Consider the following 17111-nt stretch of genomic DNA (forward strand, 5'->3'; position numbering starts at 1 on the left):
ATGCTTAGAAAGCACACCAGAATGTTAATGCAACCCCCACCGACTTGATGATTCCACTCCACCTCAATGCTTGTGATGATCGTTAGCTTAATTTGCTGAAATTTTCTTTGTCATTGAAATCATTCAATCAATCATTGTCTAGAGTACAGAGTCTTAATAAATACAAGAAAACAAATTTGGTTATAATAATCTAATCTAATCCAATCCCAGCTTCAGAAGAAGAAGAGACCCACAAAAAAATGTATAATTTAGATTTGATACACCAACAACCTTTGAATATTTTATCATAATTATGGTGGGTGAGTTCATGAATCTTTTTTGTCTGTCAAATGGTGAAATTGATGATATAGTATTGTTGCAGAGGTGGTTGACAAATCTTAGTCATGGATTATAGTTTTGATTTCTTGTTGATTTTGGTCCAAATTCATAATTTCTTGATCTTTCCAATATTGTTTTTGGTATATGGAAATTATTGAGTATCCAAAAAAGAGATACAAAAGGCCAAATGCCAAAAATAAAACAATAATACAAAGCCTCAAATACAACAAAACCAACTCATCCCCTAATGAGGGGCAGGCCAAATAAAGCTAACAAACAATAAATTAATAGCACATCAGAATAACCAATAATGCAGAAAGAAAAAAAAAATTAATAACACTCAAATGCTCTCTAATTCGCAACGGGTTTGTAGCTCAAGCGATTAAGAACATTCGTCCATGCACCTGAGGTTGTAAGTTCGATTTCTCCTAGTCCGCTATAGAAAGTATAATAATAATTATAATAATTATTAGGCAAAATTGTAGCAGTGGTCCCTGGACTAAGACCAAACTTTACTTTTCGTCCCTCGTATTGCTAAATTGTTATGATGGTACTTTAATTATGCCTTCATTTTCAAAAATCGTCATTTCCGTCGTCTCAGTCAACTTTTCCTTTAAAAATGAAGGCATATTTGTCTTTTCATTAATTTTAAATTGATTAAAATGTTTATTAAAAAAAAAGATTTTCTATTTAAATCCCACATTTCTCTTTGTTCACCCCAACAATTAATTTAAATTTTCAAAATTTCTAAGAAAACCTCACTATCTTCCCAAGCTACCCTTAAGTACACCCCAAGTTGAAAAAATAAGAAATAAAAGAGATTTTCTATTTAAACCCCACAATTTTCTTTGTTCACCCTAATACTTAAATCATTAAACAATATTTATAGTATACATGAGATTTTGTTGTTTTCACAAGCTGTTTTTATCATGTGATTAGATCTTATGGGAAATTGTAGTTTGTTTAGTTTTGTTTTATGATGGCAGTGAAAACCAATGACCACAACATCTTATTTTATTTTTTACCCAACGGAAAAAGCTCAAGTATCAAACATCGTTAAACCAACCCTTGTATCAGGAAGAGAATGGTCAGGAAGCCACTGGAAGTTGTTCGTTATAGAGCCAGTCCCATAGCATGTTATAAACAAAACCAAGACAAATGCAATAGCAAATACATCCACCCATTCCATCACAAGCACCCTACGAGTTGTGTAATCCAGATACATTTCTGGAACCAAAACATCAGGTATAAAATTTAAATCAAAAATCAAATCAACCAAGCAATCAACAAAGGGAAGAGAACAAGATCATTACAGCCAAACAATCAACAAGCCTTTCCATCAGCTTCCATACATATTTTAAAGAAGTAGGCTCCTCAATGTTCTACGTAAAGAGTAATTTGGCAATAAAATGTAGAGGAGTTTGTATTTTTCTAAAACTTAATATGAAGAGTGGTGGGGTGTGTGGGGGTGTGTGTATAGATGTACTAGGATTAAGTATTAAGTTGGATGACCTTTTTTATCTTTTTACACAATAATAAAACTTACAGCTTAATAATTTAAGTATTGGGGTGAACAAAGAGAAGTGCGGGGTTTAAATAGAAAATCTCAACCAAAAGAAAAAACTCTCTCTCTCTCTCTCCATTCCCACGACCACCACCTGGCCCCATGAACTCAGCACCCAGCACCCTCGCCCTAGCCCGCAACTGCAAAAAAGAGAAAAAAAAAATCATCCACAAAACCCAGAACCCTAGCAACTACAGGAAAGAGAAAAAAATTCATCATGCTTGTTTATTTATTTTATTTTCTTTCCTTTGTTGTTTGGTTTTGTTGGAGTATTTGGGTCTGATGTGTGTTATCTCATCAAATAGATGGGTGTGGGGGAGAGAAAGACTTGGAGCCAAGATTCCACATCTAAAATTGGTGGGGTTTGATGTGGGTTATCAGGTGGGAGAAGAAATTGATGGGTGGGGAGGAGAAGAAATCTGGGTAAGAAATCGCGGGGGATGAGAGGGGAGGGTGGGGAATACTTGCCCTCTTTGTCAATACGAGCTATCAACTGATGACAGAGACTACGAAGAGGGGAAGCGGAACATTAGTGGTAGACCCACAATGTTCCAATTTCCTGAAATTATGTGGGCCTAATTTATTATGTCCAGTAGCTCTACTTGACCTCTATCAAATATCCTCCTCGTAGAGCCAAAATAAGAGTCAAAATAATAACCATAATTTAAAAAGGAAATTGGTGGGGTGGGGGTGGGAGAAGAAATCTAGGTGTATGGGAGGAAAGAATAAATTTGGGGGAGAAGAAATCGGGAGAGATATATATATATATATATTAAATTTTTTGTGTGAAAGACATTTTTGCCTATGCTAAGTAGGACTTGTTCATGTCATGTTATCATTTTTAACAAAAAAGTTGACTAAAATGACGGAAATGACAATTTTTGAAAGTAGAGACATAATTAAAGTACTACCATAATAATTTAGCAATATGAGGGACGAAAAGTAACGTTTGGTCTTAATTTAGGGACTACAATTTAGTCTAATTATTATAATTAAAAATAAAAGCTTCCGAAGTCCAGAGCATGCAAAATTTGTTCTACTGCAGAAGCCCATGTTACACCAAAAGCCCAATGATCCCAAAACTGTTACAACAAAAGTTTCTCTCTTTAACAGATCAATCAGATACTGTGCAAGGAAGCCCAAGTTAACATTTCAAGCCCACTTCTCATGAAGAAGACACAAACTCAAGCTCTTCACATGCAAATACAAAAAGCCCAGGAGGAAAAGCGCTTTTGCCAACTGCCAAATTCCAAGCATCAATCAACACTCGATTGCCAGTCAAAAGCGTTTTGTAAATTAACTTTTGGTGCTGATGGAATCCATGGCATGCCACTTCTTTTACATTCTGCTGGTGAATCAGGAATACTATGTTCTGGGCATCATCACGATTATGGGTCCATATGGGTCCTCTGGCTGGAAAGCTAAAAACAAGAGTAGTTGAGGATGCCCACAGCAGACTATAATTTAAGATGACCAATTTTCAAGCAATAGGGCTATTTCTTGAATCACATATAATGATATAACAAGCATGCCTATGTTCAACATCTAGGTGCTATTGGTTATGCCAGCCAGTTGATTAGGAGAGTGAGTATGCCCTGCTTATACCCAAATTCGAATCCTTATTCTCGTAAATTATATTAATTTAGAGTAATTTAGATTATCACTCGTATTTAAAAAAATGAAAGTAATTAAAGCAATCAATAGGCAAAGTTTATCCGAGAAATTATAGAATGGTACTGTATCACCACGTCAGCTGGTGATACTCCCACTCAAAATATGCCATGTGTCTTAATTTTTTAACAACTCAAATTTTATTTTACACCTGGAGTTCAACCTAATTTTAACCCTTTAAAATAAAATTAAGAAAATAAGAAAATCGAAAGAAGAAGAAAAAAGAGCAGAGCCACCGCCCACCGCAATACGCCAACCTCGCGCCGCCTGCTCTGGCCGTCGTCCCTTCCCTATCTTTTATCTCTCTCCCTCCATCTCTCTCTCTCTCTGTTGCCCTTTTTTAACTTTCTCAACCTTTCAGTGACTATCCCCTAGATCCATACATATTTTCTCGTTGATGAAGGTTTCCCTAGCAGATGTGATTCGCGAAGAAGATTGGGATGGGAGGTGGGTGTATCATATCAACCGTAACACAATCCCCAAAACCCAACAACGCCCTTAGTCTCACGAACGACACCCCGACTTGAGTCTTGAGAGGCCGTCAATCATGCTTTACCATGTCACCATCCAAATGCTTATTAGATCCAATATTTTTTTTTTTTTTGAAAGGAAACTTTTGTATTAGAAATCAAGAGGATGAGGCATCCTCGATTACCAAAGAAAAAGACAGAACAAAAAGCAGCAAAAAAAGGAAACAGCAAAACTCCAGCATCCTAAGAAACACGCCTTAGGACACTAACAACCCCCTACATTAGCACGGCTACCAAATCTCTCTTATTAGATCCAATATAATACCTAATCTTCTTTGTGATACATGGTAGCAATAATTTATTGGGCTATGGGGATTTGGCTTACTCGCAAGCAGAGGAAGAGGAAGATCTGGGTGGCGTGGGGGTTGGGGTTGGGTTGCTGAGATATTCTCTTTTCTTTTTTCCTTTAAGTTTTTTTTTTATTTTTCTAATTTTATTTCAGTGGATAAAAATAAATCCAGCTGTAAAATAAAATTTGAGTTGTTAAAAAATTAAGACACATGGCATATTTTGAGTGGGAGTGTCACCAGCTGACGTGGTGGTACGGTACCATTCTATAATTTCTCAGTTTATCCATGTATCTATAAAATAAAAGCAAAACCGCGTAATGTTTAAATTTTCAAGTAACCAAAACTTGGCCTCCTTTAAGAAAAAGTTTCAAACCACACTCATTAATGTAAGAGAACAATTAGGTAAAACAGTAGCCAATAGCACCTCGTAAACATCAATCAAATTAAACTATCAAGTTAATTCTCATCGGTGGGCCATACATTTCAAACTCGTTGCATGTTAAGCATCAATTAACATGAGCAAAGACAATCAATTAAAGAAATAAAGCTAAAGTAACAAAGTACGACATAAACAAACATTTTGACGAAAAAAAGTGATGATGACTAACATGATTGCTTACTTTGATGTGCTTGCATACTTGGACAAACTACTTTCAAAGATGCCTGAATTCAATCTTGGTCTTACCAATGATTTGATGTGCCTTAATTAAATTACGACTAGATCGGAGATTTAGTCATTATTTGGATTGTGCGTGATTCTCTTTATATTAATTTGATGTATTGTTGTGTTTGGTCAATATAGAAGATTTACTCATATTCAGCACATAATTGTTTTATACTTTTGTTTGTTAATTAACAATATACTATCGCTTATTGTTCATTAATAATATATAGTTAAATCATCTCATAAACTTGTTTACGAAAACACCATAACATGTTTCGGACTAAACACCTTAATTCTCGTCAGAATTAACTAAAATTTGAGTGAAAAATTTCTGGTGAATAAATATGGTGGTAGGGAAACCATTCTTGTTTTAACCGTTGAGGTTCAAATTTCAGGTGAAATATAAAAAGATCAACTAAGGAAGAAGAAGAAAAGAGATTTAGAGGACAATAATACTGATATGCCAAATAAGAACAAAATGACTATACGCTCACGTCACACCAAACATTTACGCAGCAATTTCAATGCCAAAGTCAAACTCTGGTCAATTATCGTAATTTCGGCGAATAACGGGGGCAAATGCGTGCCCTCCCTCTCCCGCTCACCAAATCCACCCCAAGCTCTCCCTCCATAAACCCTAAAACCAGACCCGAAATTAGAAAAGTTTCTGTTCAGAGGAAGACAAGCAGCTTTCCCTAAATTCAAAGTTTTCTCGGGATTTTCGAACACTTTCTGACTGTTGATTTTTGCCAATCGTAGCATTATCACTGGATTTAGCTTCTTCACTGGTAAGTAACATTTTGGTACTTCCATTTTTAGATGTTCAAATTTTATTTTCAAATTTTTGTTCTGGAAATGATTTAGTAAAAGCTTAAGTTGAGAAAAGAAAGAATAGTTAAAAAGCTGAATTTAATAGTTCATTTTGGTCTTTGAGCTCGTTTTAGCTCTCTCTCTCTCTCTCTCTCTCCGTATGGTCTCTTGGCTCTGTTTGGTCGCTGGGAAAATGGACGAAAGTGAAAAGAGAAGATCGTTTTATTTCTCTTAACTTATGTGTTAGTAGAAATGAACAAAGTTGGAAAGACTAGACTTAGGTACTGTGTGTGTGTGTGTCTTTTGTTTTTAAATGACTTGGATACTGTTTTATCTTTTGCTTTCTTCCATTTTTGTTGGCACCAAAGCAGGTCGATTTGTAATTTGTTTCCCACTTTCAAGAAATTTAGTTGATTTGACAAGATTAAAATTATCAGAACTTTTTTAATCGATTCTCAACTGGGTATGCTTCTGATATATCTTCTTTTTTCATCTGAAGTTTCGCAGTTTGACAAGTCTGCATGGTATGTTGGTATTTGTTACGGCCTAAGTGATTAACTTTCTGGGGATAATACATTGTTAGTGGGTACTCTGTGCACTGTCTTGCTGGTGATGTTCTTTCTATATCTGTGAAGAATCTAAGAGGCTATGGAGAGTTTAGAAGTCATGAGTAATGGCGTTCAATCATGCAATGGAGGGTTGATGCAATTTAGCAATGATGTGAAAGAAAATGATAATCGGGATGTCGACTTACTTGAGGATTTTGATTCTTATTGGCAAGATATCAATGACCGGTTGACCATATCGAGGATGGTGAGTGACTCGGTCATCAAGGGTATGGTGAATGCGGTAACACAAGAGGCAGCAGAGAAAATTGCTGATAAAGAACTAGAGGTGACTAAATTGAAAGAAATGTTACGTGTTTACCATGTGGGTGTTGATGAAAATGAATTGTTGGGGTCTTTAGCAGTGCACCAAGAGTCAAACAGATTTGTCAAAGAAGGTAACAAAGACAAGATACATCCTAGCTTTCTTGAAGCTGTTTTAGAGCATGATAGAATAGAAGAATCTTTGAGCAGCTTAAGAGGAGCAACTAAAGAGCAGTTCAAGAAGCTGAAGAGAGAAATTGATAGCATAAGAGGGCGTAGCTCAGTTAAGAGAATTGGTTCTAGTTCTCAGTTGTCGGGTTTGAGTGACATACTGCAAGATAAAGTATCAGACAGATGGATTGATGTGGATAGGACGCTCAATTGTCTAAAGAGTACAATAGAAACTAGCTATCAACAGGTGGAACAAATGGTTCGCTTGTCAAAGGCATCAGTATGTGAGTGGCAACAGGAGCAGGAGTTTAAAGCAGAAATTGAAGCACTTGTGATGACGAATTGTATTTGGAGTGTTGAAGAAAATTTTTTATACCGGTTTTATGGTGATAAAAATGTGAACGGGCATGGAAGGATGAAAGAGATATCAAGCTTACGTCAGGAATTAGACACCATTTCTAAATTGCTATATGTTTCTGACATTGGGCAGCTATCTTCTCATGGATCCTTGGAAGTTGATGAAGAAAGTAGTAATTTTAAGAAGGGAGACCATTCCCACCGCAAGCTTTTAAACAATCTTAACTCATCATCTCCATCTCCATCATCGTCATCATTGTCAACATCAACATCATCATCATCATCTCTTTGGGAAGAAAATGGCAAGCATGATGAAAATGGCAAGGATGACGAGTCAGAAATAAATATGCAAAAAAGTTTGGATCCTACCCGGGTTATGCATATGTCAAGAGATGAATTGATAAATTATTATAATAATGAGATGACTAAGTTGAAGCGAAATCATGAATCTAAAGTGCAAGATATGATTGAACACCGATTCAGCCGCATGCGGGAATTGTTGAAAGAAAGGGGATCTTCTTTGTCATCAAAGAAGAATAAGGAGTTTGACATGTTTAGGAGGAGAATATCTGAGGTTATTTCTAAATTAGATGACATTCTTGTTGAACATGAGCAAATAGCTACATTTGGTGTCAATGAAGAAAGTCTTAGCAGTTTGAAAGACAGACTGGAATCACTCCTTTCAGAAAATCACCAGCTCAGAGATTTGCTCACAGATAAGAAGAGAGAAGTTAAGTTCCTTTCACAACAAGTTTCTGAAGCTGCAGAGAAAATGTCAGAGCACTCTCTGGCTGAGGCAAAGTTGTTAAAAACAACCGCAAATCTTAATGCAACTATAGAAGATGCACATATTGAAGCTTTAATTCGTGAAGATGCATTTTCTTGTATTCTCAGGGGAATAGTGGATCAAATTGAATGCATGGCTGAAGAGTCACAAGTGGAGTATAATCTTCTGCAAGAAATTTACAAAAGTACATTTAAAGAAGCTGCAAACAATGGTGAACCTACTGGCCAATGTGAAATTGAAGATTTGAATGTGGAGTCCATCATCATGCAAGAACTATATGTAGTTGTATTCAGAGAAACCTTGAACGATGCCGAGCAGAAACTCAATAACCTGAACATGAAATATACCAATGAAAATCAACTTCGGGTTTTGCTTGAGATGGAAAATCTAGACAAAAGAAAAAAATTAGAAGTTGAGGTTGCAAACAAAGAAAAGTTAAAGCAAGAAGTACTCTTTCTGGCAGAAGAAAAGGAGCAGTTGGCACAGGACGCAACAGCTGCCTTGGAAAAGGAAAAGGAGCGATATGAATTAGCTGCTCAAGAGCTTGAAAATTTAAGGGATGAGACATTTCAGCAACAGAAATTGATTTCAGAAGGTATTGAAGAGTCAAATGCTGCACGTCGTAATTTGGTTTTGGCATTGGAGCAAATTGAAATACATAAGGCAGAGATATGCAAGTTAGATCAGAAGCTTGAACTAGCAATGAAAGAGTTGGGGGAAGTTAATGAGGAGAGAAGGATGCTTCTTGATGTCAACCAAGAGAAGCACAACACTGTATCTTTGTTTGAAGCTAAAGAAAGGGAGCTCAAGGAGCAATTGAAATCAATAGCTGTCTATAGCCGTGGATTATTGAAAGCGGTTACTGATTTTGAATGTAGAGTAACACAAGATATTTCAGGGAAATGTTCAAGGTACTTGAGTTTTTGTTACCTATAAGTGCTTTACCTCTAAATGCCTTTTGTGCTCTAATTCTGTGTATAAAATTGATTCCTCGCTCTTGCATGATTCTTGAGACCTGTAATGCTTTGTTAATCTTATAGGTTGTATGTGTCTACTTTCAAAATCTGCATATGCATGTAAAAGATTTTGATTTAGTGCCTAGAAAGAGGTGGGTATGAGAGCAGAAATGATATGTATCAGATCAATTTGCTTACTTCGACAACATTTTTAGTTAACCTGTAAAGTTAGCCTTGTAAGTTCTCAGTTTCTGGAATGGAATGATACTTCTAGAGCACACCTTTTATAATGTTAATGTGATTACTTCTCGATGATTCCTTAATTTATTCTTTAGCTAGAGAGATCCAGCTAGTTGGTGCTAAATTTATTTAGCATCAAGGACCTCTGGATTCCACTGACATTTGCTACGCAAAAAGCTAATGTACCTGTGACTTTGTTTCCAGGTTGAAGCGTTTGAGTTCTCAATCGCATTCACTTAAAGAAAAAGCTAATGTACTTGTAAGAAGAGGGTCGCTATACAAGCAGAGATTTGAAAGGAAATGTTCTGATCTTGAAAAAGCTGAAGCCGAGGTATGTAAATCAGATAGGTATTATGCATATTTCAACTTGATGTTTAGCCTCAGATTGTCTTTCATGCTATGAAACTCATGTAAGTGAATTGTTGCTTGCATATACTTATGGGAGAAAATACTTTGAGATGCTTTGTTGGATGATAGTGGTATTTTAAATATAATTGGAAGTTATCTTCCATTACTGGCCCTGATTTCCTGTCCGTTTCACAATATTAAGCTTTAGTTTGTACTATAAAGTGTTATCTTCATACATGTACAATTACTTGGCTATTTTTCATATATATATATATGTGTGTGTGTGATTATGTGGGACGCTGAATCTGGCCTTCATAATTGTAGAGTAAGATTCACCCATTGCATTGATCAGTAAGAATGCAGTGTCCTACAGAAGATGTTTATATCTCTTTCTCAATAGCATCTATCTATCCAATGCAAGAAAAATAGAATTAAAAGAATCGATGAACATGCATATATAATATAATTATCTCTCTCTCTCTCTCTCTCTCTCTCTGTGTGTGTGCATGTGTTTCAAATCACTTGACTTTGTACTAAATATGTAATTCATATGCACACGTACACATATTATGAGGTTTTACTACATAGAAAATTATCTTTTCTACTTCAAAAGTCTTGGAGTTAATGTGTTTGAAAGTTCAACTAGATGTATTTTTAGTATATAAGTTATAAATTTTTTTATTACAGATAGCTTTCAAAGTTTTTATTCTCTAGGTCATAAAAACATTAGAAATGGTCTATACCATGTATTTTTATACAGAGACCGTAATAAACTTGTAATTTTGTAGCTTATATAACGGATTATATTTCATTGGATTTCAGGTTGATCTTTTGGGGGATGAGGTGGACACTCTATTGAGCCTTGTTGAAAAAATATACATTGGCCTTGATCATTATTCACCAATATTGCAGCATTATCCTGGAGTAAGATGCTTTCTTCTGTTCGTTCGTGATTTATCATATATATACATTTCGTTTATATTTTTTGGGTACCTGTGTGCAAGGATGAAATGTTGATTTGGTGGAAATATCAGTTGTCTGTATTTACGAAATTATAGATGTCTATGAAAACAACAAATAAAATTATATGGAATCAATGAAACTTTACTTAAAAACATGAAAATTGTGGGAATATTTTTTAAAAAAATGGCAAACTCAATCCATTATTCATCAATTGCACTGGTAAATTTCATGCACAAGTGACAAATCTATGACATTAAAGTGCCACCGATGGCAGCTTTAACACCAAGGTGAAAGGGCATCTTTAGTTCATTGAATTTTTAATCTTTGAGAACATTTTAAAATCTAAAAAGTAACTAACACTTCATATAACCACCTTATGATAAATTACACACTTAATTCACAATAGACTATGCGATTATATAATTATATCTGAGTTTCACTTACTAGATTTCCAATTACATTAAATAATACTAATTAACACTTAATAAAACTAAGTCAATATACGTTACAAACCTAATTTACATTTTATATGATTATAGTTTGTATGGCTTGTCAATCTATGAAGGAATTAATTGTGGTATGTGTCTGATGTGTCAATAAGATACTCTCATAACCTAGTAGGAGGAATGCTTGATGTACAGAAGAACCATCCATGTATTGATTCATCTTTTCCTTGTGCTTTGCAGATAACTGAGGTCTTGAAGCTCGTAAGAAGAGAATTAAGGGGAGAAACTAAAACAGTTTGATCTCCCCTTTTGACTAGGTAAGGTTTCAACTGTAAGGATTTCATTTGTGCCGCATAACTGCTATAACTATATATGTTTTTTATTTATTTATTCATTTGATATTGTTTGTTAACGTACTTGATGGTCTGACCACTGTATCTTTTGTGTCACAGCAGTATGTTACTGGAGTGGTTGTCAGGCAATTACGTTCGTCAAAACCACCAAAGAATTCAAGTAGCAAATTTGATGAAGAGAGAGATGCCGAAAGGTTTTCAACAAATATTGGCAGCGTTACATAGTGAGCCTGGTTTTTGTGAAATACAGTTTCCAACATAATTCTTTTTTTTCCTTGGAGCCGAGGTAATCCTCATCATAGTGAACCACAAGTTCCACCTCCTTCCCTGTGTGGAAGTTTTTTGTTTCTCACCTGCTCCGTCCAGGTTTATAGCCCGTTTTGTTTCTTTTGTATATGTGCCAGCAGAAGAGATTTCTTTACATAGCATCTACATGTTCATTTCATCTATGTTGATATGAAAGCCGCATAGTACAAAGTGCATACAATTTCTCTTGAACACTCGGTGAAATTTCCACTCTCTCTCTCTCTCTCTCTCTCTCTCTCTCTTGATTTGGCTTTTGCTAAGGCAACAATAATGGGGAATACAGATTGATCACCATAACCAAAAATCTAACTTTTAAATGGGTACAGATTAATCATCATGGCATATGAATTTAAGAATCGTAAACACTACCAAAAAAATATTATTAAAAAAAATCATAGATTGCTAATAATATATTGCAGCTGAGATATAGCCTCTCCCCGGACTTGGTCTCTTCTTATTTTTCCAGTTGTCGTCAGTGGAAATGGCTTCTTCCGTAAAATAAATACTTTTGGTATCTTAAACCTGCAAAAAAAAAAGGGTAAAAAAAATATTAGGAAAATTTTGAAATCCCAATAATAGCCAAGGATCATTTTGTTTTAGGAGAGAAAATAGGATACCCGGTCAAATTCTTTTCTTTACAAAATTGGCAAAGGATCTCACTGGACATTTGAAGCAATTGATTTGAGACGGACTGTCTGATGCTTGTATTTATCCACTGCCAATCTTCTCTTACTTGAACACAAGCCACAACCATCTCTGTGAGGCGAGCATCTGGAATTCCCACCACAACAGCACCATTTACCCCTGGATGTTGTAATAGGATTCTCTCCACCTATATCAATTTTTTTTATAAAGGAATAGAATACCCTTTTCCGAATTGGTGTAATTTAGAACAAACGAAATCTAAATTGTATGCGCCGGTTATATATAACCTTCCTTTCACAACATACATGTAGGTTTCACCACAAATAAGCGCTCCCTCATATCATATGTATTGTGAAAGAAATACTAACACATAACCGTTGCACACAGTAATTTCTCCTACTAATTATGTCTTTTTTTCCCTCATTAGTTTCTGAACAATAATAACCACAGAGGTCAATAAAACATATGATCTTACCTCTTCAGGGTAAATGTTCTCCCCTCCACTCTTGATTCGACCATTTGCTCGTCCGATAAGCCACACATTACCAGAGTCGTCAATTGAGCCAATGTCGCCTGTGTCAAGCCATACTTCATCTCCGGAAACTGATGCATTTGGTGGACTTCCTTGCCAGTATCTAAGCATCGCATGTGGGCCTCTGGTTAAGATCCCCCCCACATGAGAAGAGCCATCCCCAGAGATCCTCAGTTCTACATGAGGAGCAGGCTTGCCAACACAAATACCTCTTTCTTGGTGAACTAGCTGCAATTTTCTTCCATCAATCCTCGGGTCATACAGGGTCATGAAGGTCAATGAAGAGCATGTCTCCGTCATCCCTTTGGTTATTAGAAAGGTAAGAGAAGAAACGAAATTATAAGTAGATATATAAGTTTGCAGGTCAGATTTCTAAGGTGTATATGAAGACAGGTTTAGGGAAAGATGCACCCACCATAAGCTGAGAGGAGCTTAGCTTGTGGGAACAATTTGATGGCAGCCTTGGTAAGTTCACTCGACAAACCTCCACCTCCATTTAAGATCTTCTTCACACTCTCCATGCTTTTCCATGTCTCAATCCCCCTGACAGCTTTCAGAACAAGAACTCAGAAAACCAATGGCACAAGGCACAAGTACAAGGCTTTGCAATGCATGTTGATCAATCCTTTTCACAGAACTCGTAAAATACGATACTTAGTAAACGAAAAATTAGAATGCTTTCCGAGTGGGATTTTCTCTACTCTCTAAGCACACTATCATAATAAATCTCCTCATACAGCCATTCTTATAAGGAAATTACCATTACCTGAATTTGAGAACTAAATCGGCCATCATTGCAGGAACGGTGATGAGAGTAGTAACCTTATGTTGCTCTATGGCTTCAAGGGCAGATTTAGCCTCAAACTTAGGTATCAAGACATGGCGTGCTCCAATCATTAGCATTGCTAGGGCTGATGACAAACCACCAATGTGGCACAATGGAGTTGTATGCAAATAAACCTGCAATCGCCGCACAATTAAACATTGCGAACTCATTCAGTTCCTTGAGCTAAACCGCGAATTCAACCCCGCTTTTGTGCGAAACTCTAATCTGAACATCCTTGACTAATTGCAAACTATGAAAAGAACACATGCATACATCATCCTCACCGTAGCCAACAATGGCAATTTTTGCTAGGGACTGTATGATAAAAGCTGAGTGGCTTATGGCAACTCCCTTTGGCCTTCCAGAAGTTCCTACATAACAAGAACAATTAAGTAATTAAGACAAATCGCCCAATAATCTTCCAACTAATATCTAAATTTTTTCTAAGAACAAATAGACAGAGTAGAGAGCGCATACCAGAAGTGAAGCATATCATCACAACCCCCTCAGGTGCCCAGGAATAATTTAATTGCGCGTCCCCTACGGAATCCTTTTTAATCGTTTCAGTACTTAACACTGCCCAATTGAAAAATGAAGAGTAATATCTTAACCAAATTTGTAAACCAAAGAAATGCTTTATGTTTGTTACAATATCTAAATGAAAAATCCATGTCTTAGAAACTTCATACCATTACTTGAAGTCCTTAAGAAATCCGAGGAAGGCGAATCTAACGAAACATGCCACCTAAGAGAAGGTATATGACGAAGTTGAAGCTTAGAATACCAGGGGATGCAGCTTTCATCAGTCACCAACATTACTGGCCTCACTACCTCCATCGCCAAAACTGCCTCTTCATAGTTCTGCAATGCGTAAAAGCACAACAAAAATGTTGGGTTACATTTGGTTTGCATGGCAAGTAATTTTCAGAATTACAATTTTGAAGTTTACTTACGTACCCATCGGTAATTAAGAGGAGCAGCTATGGCACCAACAAATGCAATGGCTAGTAACCACTCCAAATACAACTCACTGATAATATTAATAACAAGATCATATATTAGTATACTTTTTATATACAAGCGATAGTCTAAATTAATCTACTACGTCGTGGCCAAGTGGTCTAACTCGCGTGTGCAACCATATATTAGTACTTAAGAGTGTTTTCAAAAAGCATTTTTGGTGAGCAAGTGAAGCAGAACCTGTTGAAGGCAGCAATTGAGATGACATCGCCGGAGCAGAGGCCCAGTTGGAGCAGGCCTTGGGCCAGACCCATGACACTCTCCACGAATTCCTTGCCGGTCTTTCGCCTGTTGCCAGCGACAGTGACGACGGAATTGCGCCCGAGAGTTGACAGGAGGCTGAGGCATTGGCAAATGTGGGCCTCTGAGAACTTGCCCATTTTAATGGAGTGTAAGTTGGGAATTTTCCAAAAGTCCTGTTTTTGTGAAGCTCTGCAGGTACCCGTTTGAAACAAAGGGCGGGTAGAGAGAGCTCACAGCAGAGCAGAATGTCATTGGAAGACTGGATTTCAAGTTATCTTATCTTGTCCAAACACGTGGATAGATATTATTATTATTATAAGAGCTTACTGCTTACGGCATGCATTAAGCATAATGATATGCAATAATGCTATAAATAAAACCCAACGGGGCCCAACCCAAATGTGAATTATGATAAACAAAATTTGGTAAATAAGTTTGGCAATTGGAATAGAAGTATTTCTTGTGTGCAGAGGTTTGGTTTTTCTCACATCCTTGTTGAAGGTGGTTCGCAAATTTCACTTCGTATGTTACAACATCACCATGTTCTTCCTTGGTGTGTATACCGCATTCTCAATTATCAGTATATTTATCGTTAAGCTAATTTGGTGGCAAACGCTAATTTGGTCACAAGTTTCATTTTCAATGACTTGTAAAACCCTCTTTGATGTAAAGTCTTTAGGGATCCTTATTAGGATCCTCTTTGTAGTTTTGTTTTTTACTTCAAAAAGAAAATTGTAATAGAAGTGTTAAATCAATGATATGTACTTGACCGCCAACTTATCCACTAATGTACCAATTAATACTACAAATTAATTGTATGGTACGATGGTTGCACAATTGAAAGTTTGATTTGTTGCAATGGTTACTATTTCTGTCAATATCCACAGTAAAAGTTTGATTTGTGTCCCCTTTCTTCGAATTAAAAGAAAGAAAAAGGAAAGACAGATGACCACTGTGGCATTGTCTTTGTTTCAGTGAAGATGGAGATATTTGACTCAAAAAAAAGGAAGATGGGATAATTTAGGGGGATTTCTCGTACACGCCACTAAGGAGTCAAGACTCTTTTTCATTAAGTTAAACTCCGTTTGTGTGTTTTTTTAAATTTATAAACATAAGTAACTTACAAACAAAGGGTTTTTTTTTATTATAAACAAACTTAATTTGCTAAGGGGGATTTTTCATACTCATTTCACTATCAATGTGTTATGAGGGTTCGAATCTAAGACCATTGGTTAGCAAATTAAGGCTCTTTATTTTATACTGAATTGGACCCGTTTGCCTTTTTAAAAAAAAAAAAAAAGCAGAAGTAACTTAACATCAAAGTTGAGTTCCTGATTAATAAAAAAGCTAATTCCCCCAGATAATGCTATATTCTTAGTGGTAATGCATGGATAAAGTTAGGTCATATTCCATCACGTATAATGATAAAGCAAAATGACAAGCTACTTTTGGCATCACAGATGAATAATGCTATTCTTATCAGCTCCAGAAGAAAGATACGACTATCCTTTGAGCCTAAATCCCATCTTTACATTCAGTCCAAAATAAAACTTAAACAACAACAACAACAAGCTTTACAAAAATACAAAGCAAAAGCTTCACCCTCACAAGTCATCAGTCACAACAGAAAAAAAGTTGCTTCAAAATTTAATTCCCACCCATCTTTTACTGTCATGCACGTTAAATACTTCCAAGATATATATACAAGTAAAATTTGAACTTGAGTAAAATATTAAGAGAAAAATTACTAAACCAGATACAAAGAATTTATATGAAGACGTGGCGAGCTAACGTATTAGCTTCACGAAAAATATGCTTGATATTCCAACTCCAAATTCTCAATTTGTTTTTTAAGAAATTATGCTTTTGTATAAAGACGTGGAGAGCTAACATATTAGGGCCCATTCGGTAACGTTTTAAGGGGTTGTTTTCATTTTCAGAGAACAAAAATGAGGCACACGTTCCCATGAGAATGAAAACAATTTTATTATTTCAAATTGTACTACCAGACACGTTTTCATTGTTTTTGTTTCCTGAAGATGTTTTCTAATTAATATACCAAACGCATTTTCATTTCCTGAAAATGCAAATTCGTTTTCTTGTTTTCATTCTCTGAAAATATTCTAAGAAAACATTCTCCAAAAACGTTATCAGACGGCCCTTAGATTCACGAAAAATATGCTTTGATATACAAACTCGAAA

General features: G+C 35.9%; 2 protein-coding genes across 5 annotated transcripts; one reads left to right on the forward strand and one right to left on the reverse strand.

The window, feature by feature from the left end:
* Positions 1-5591: 5591 nt before the first annotated feature.
* LOC110755498 (myosin heavy chain-like protein) lies at positions 5592-11837 on the forward strand. 3 transcript variants are annotated; one of them, XM_021956716.2, is made up of 6 exons: positions 5592-5825; positions 6347-8942; positions 9432-9558; positions 10398-10499; positions 11225-11301; positions 11437-11837. In XM_021956716.2, the coding sequence occupies exons 2-5, from the start codon at positions 6496-6498 to the stop codon at positions 11282-11284; spliced, it is 2736 nt and encodes a 911-aa protein (XP_021812408.2). In that variant the 5' UTR covers positions 5592-5825; positions 6347-6495; the 3' UTR covers positions 11285-11301; positions 11437-11837. The 3 variants fall into 3 exon arrangements, with proteins under 3 accessions (XP_021812408.2, XP_021812406.2, XP_021812407.2); XM_021956714.2 differs by having other exon boundaries at positions 5593-5825; positions 11440-11837; XM_021956715.2 differs by having other exon boundaries at positions 5593-5825; positions 6355-8942; positions 11440-11837.
* On the reverse strand, positions 11619-15134 carry AAE14 (acyl-activating enzyme 14). Of its 2 annotated transcripts, none has more exons than XM_021956718.2 (10): positions 14847-15133; positions 14604-14676; positions 14336-14507; positions 14124-14222; positions 13920-14017; positions 13587-13780; positions 13236-13363; positions 12764-13122; positions 12261-12475; positions 11619-12165 (listed from the first exon to the last, which is right to left on the reverse strand). In XM_021956718.2, the coding sequence occupies exons 1-10, from the start codon at positions 15044-15046 to the stop codon at positions 12036-12038; spliced, it is 1668 nt and encodes a 555-aa protein (XP_021812410.2). In that variant the 5' UTR covers positions 15047-15133; the 3' UTR covers positions 11619-12035. The 2 variants fall into 2 exon arrangements, 1 of the variants encoding a protein (XP_021812410.2); XR_002526494.2 differs by having other exon boundaries at positions 12026-12165; positions 12261-12414; positions 14847-15134.
* Between the last annotated feature and the right edge of the window lie 1977 nt (positions 15135-17111).

This window comes from Prunus avium, chromosome 4 (genome assembly GCF_965620075.1).
Source record: "Prunus avium chromosome 4, drPruAviu1.hap1.1, whole genome shotgun sequence".
NCBI classification, from domain to species: domain Eukaryota; kingdom Viridiplantae; phylum Streptophyta; class Magnoliopsida; order Rosales; family Rosaceae; genus Prunus; species Prunus avium.

What these genes read in the sequence shown, in the direction of transcription:
- LOC110755498 (XM_021956716.2), top strand. Translation starts at nt 6,496, where the DNA reads ATGGAGAGTTTAGAAGTCATGAGTAATGGCGTTCAATCATGCAATGGA. An exon ending in ATTTCAGGGAAATGTTCAAG is followed by an intron (nt 8,943 to 9,431) that starts GTACTTGAGTTT and finishes CTTTGTTTCCAG; the next exon opens with GTTGAAGCGTTTGAGTTCTC. An exon ending in TATTGCAGCATTATCCTGGA is followed by an intron (nt 10,500 to 11,224) that starts GTAAGATGCTTT and finishes TGTGCTTTGCAG; the next exon opens with ATAACTGAGGTCTTGAAGCT.
- AAE14 (XM_021956718.2), bottom strand. Translation starts at nt 15,046, where the DNA reads ATGGGCAAGTTCTCAGAGGCCCACATTTGCCAATGCCTCAGCCTCCTG. An exon ending in TTGGCTACGGTGAGGATGAT is followed by an intron (nt 13,781 to 13,919) that starts GTATGCATGTGT and finishes CGGCGATTGCAG; the next exon opens with GTTTATTTGCATACAACTCC. An exon ending in AAAGAAAAGAATTTGACCGG is followed by an intron (nt 12,166 to 12,260) that starts GTATCCTATTTT and finishes TTTTTTTTGCAG; the next exon opens with GTTTAAGATACCAAAAGTAT.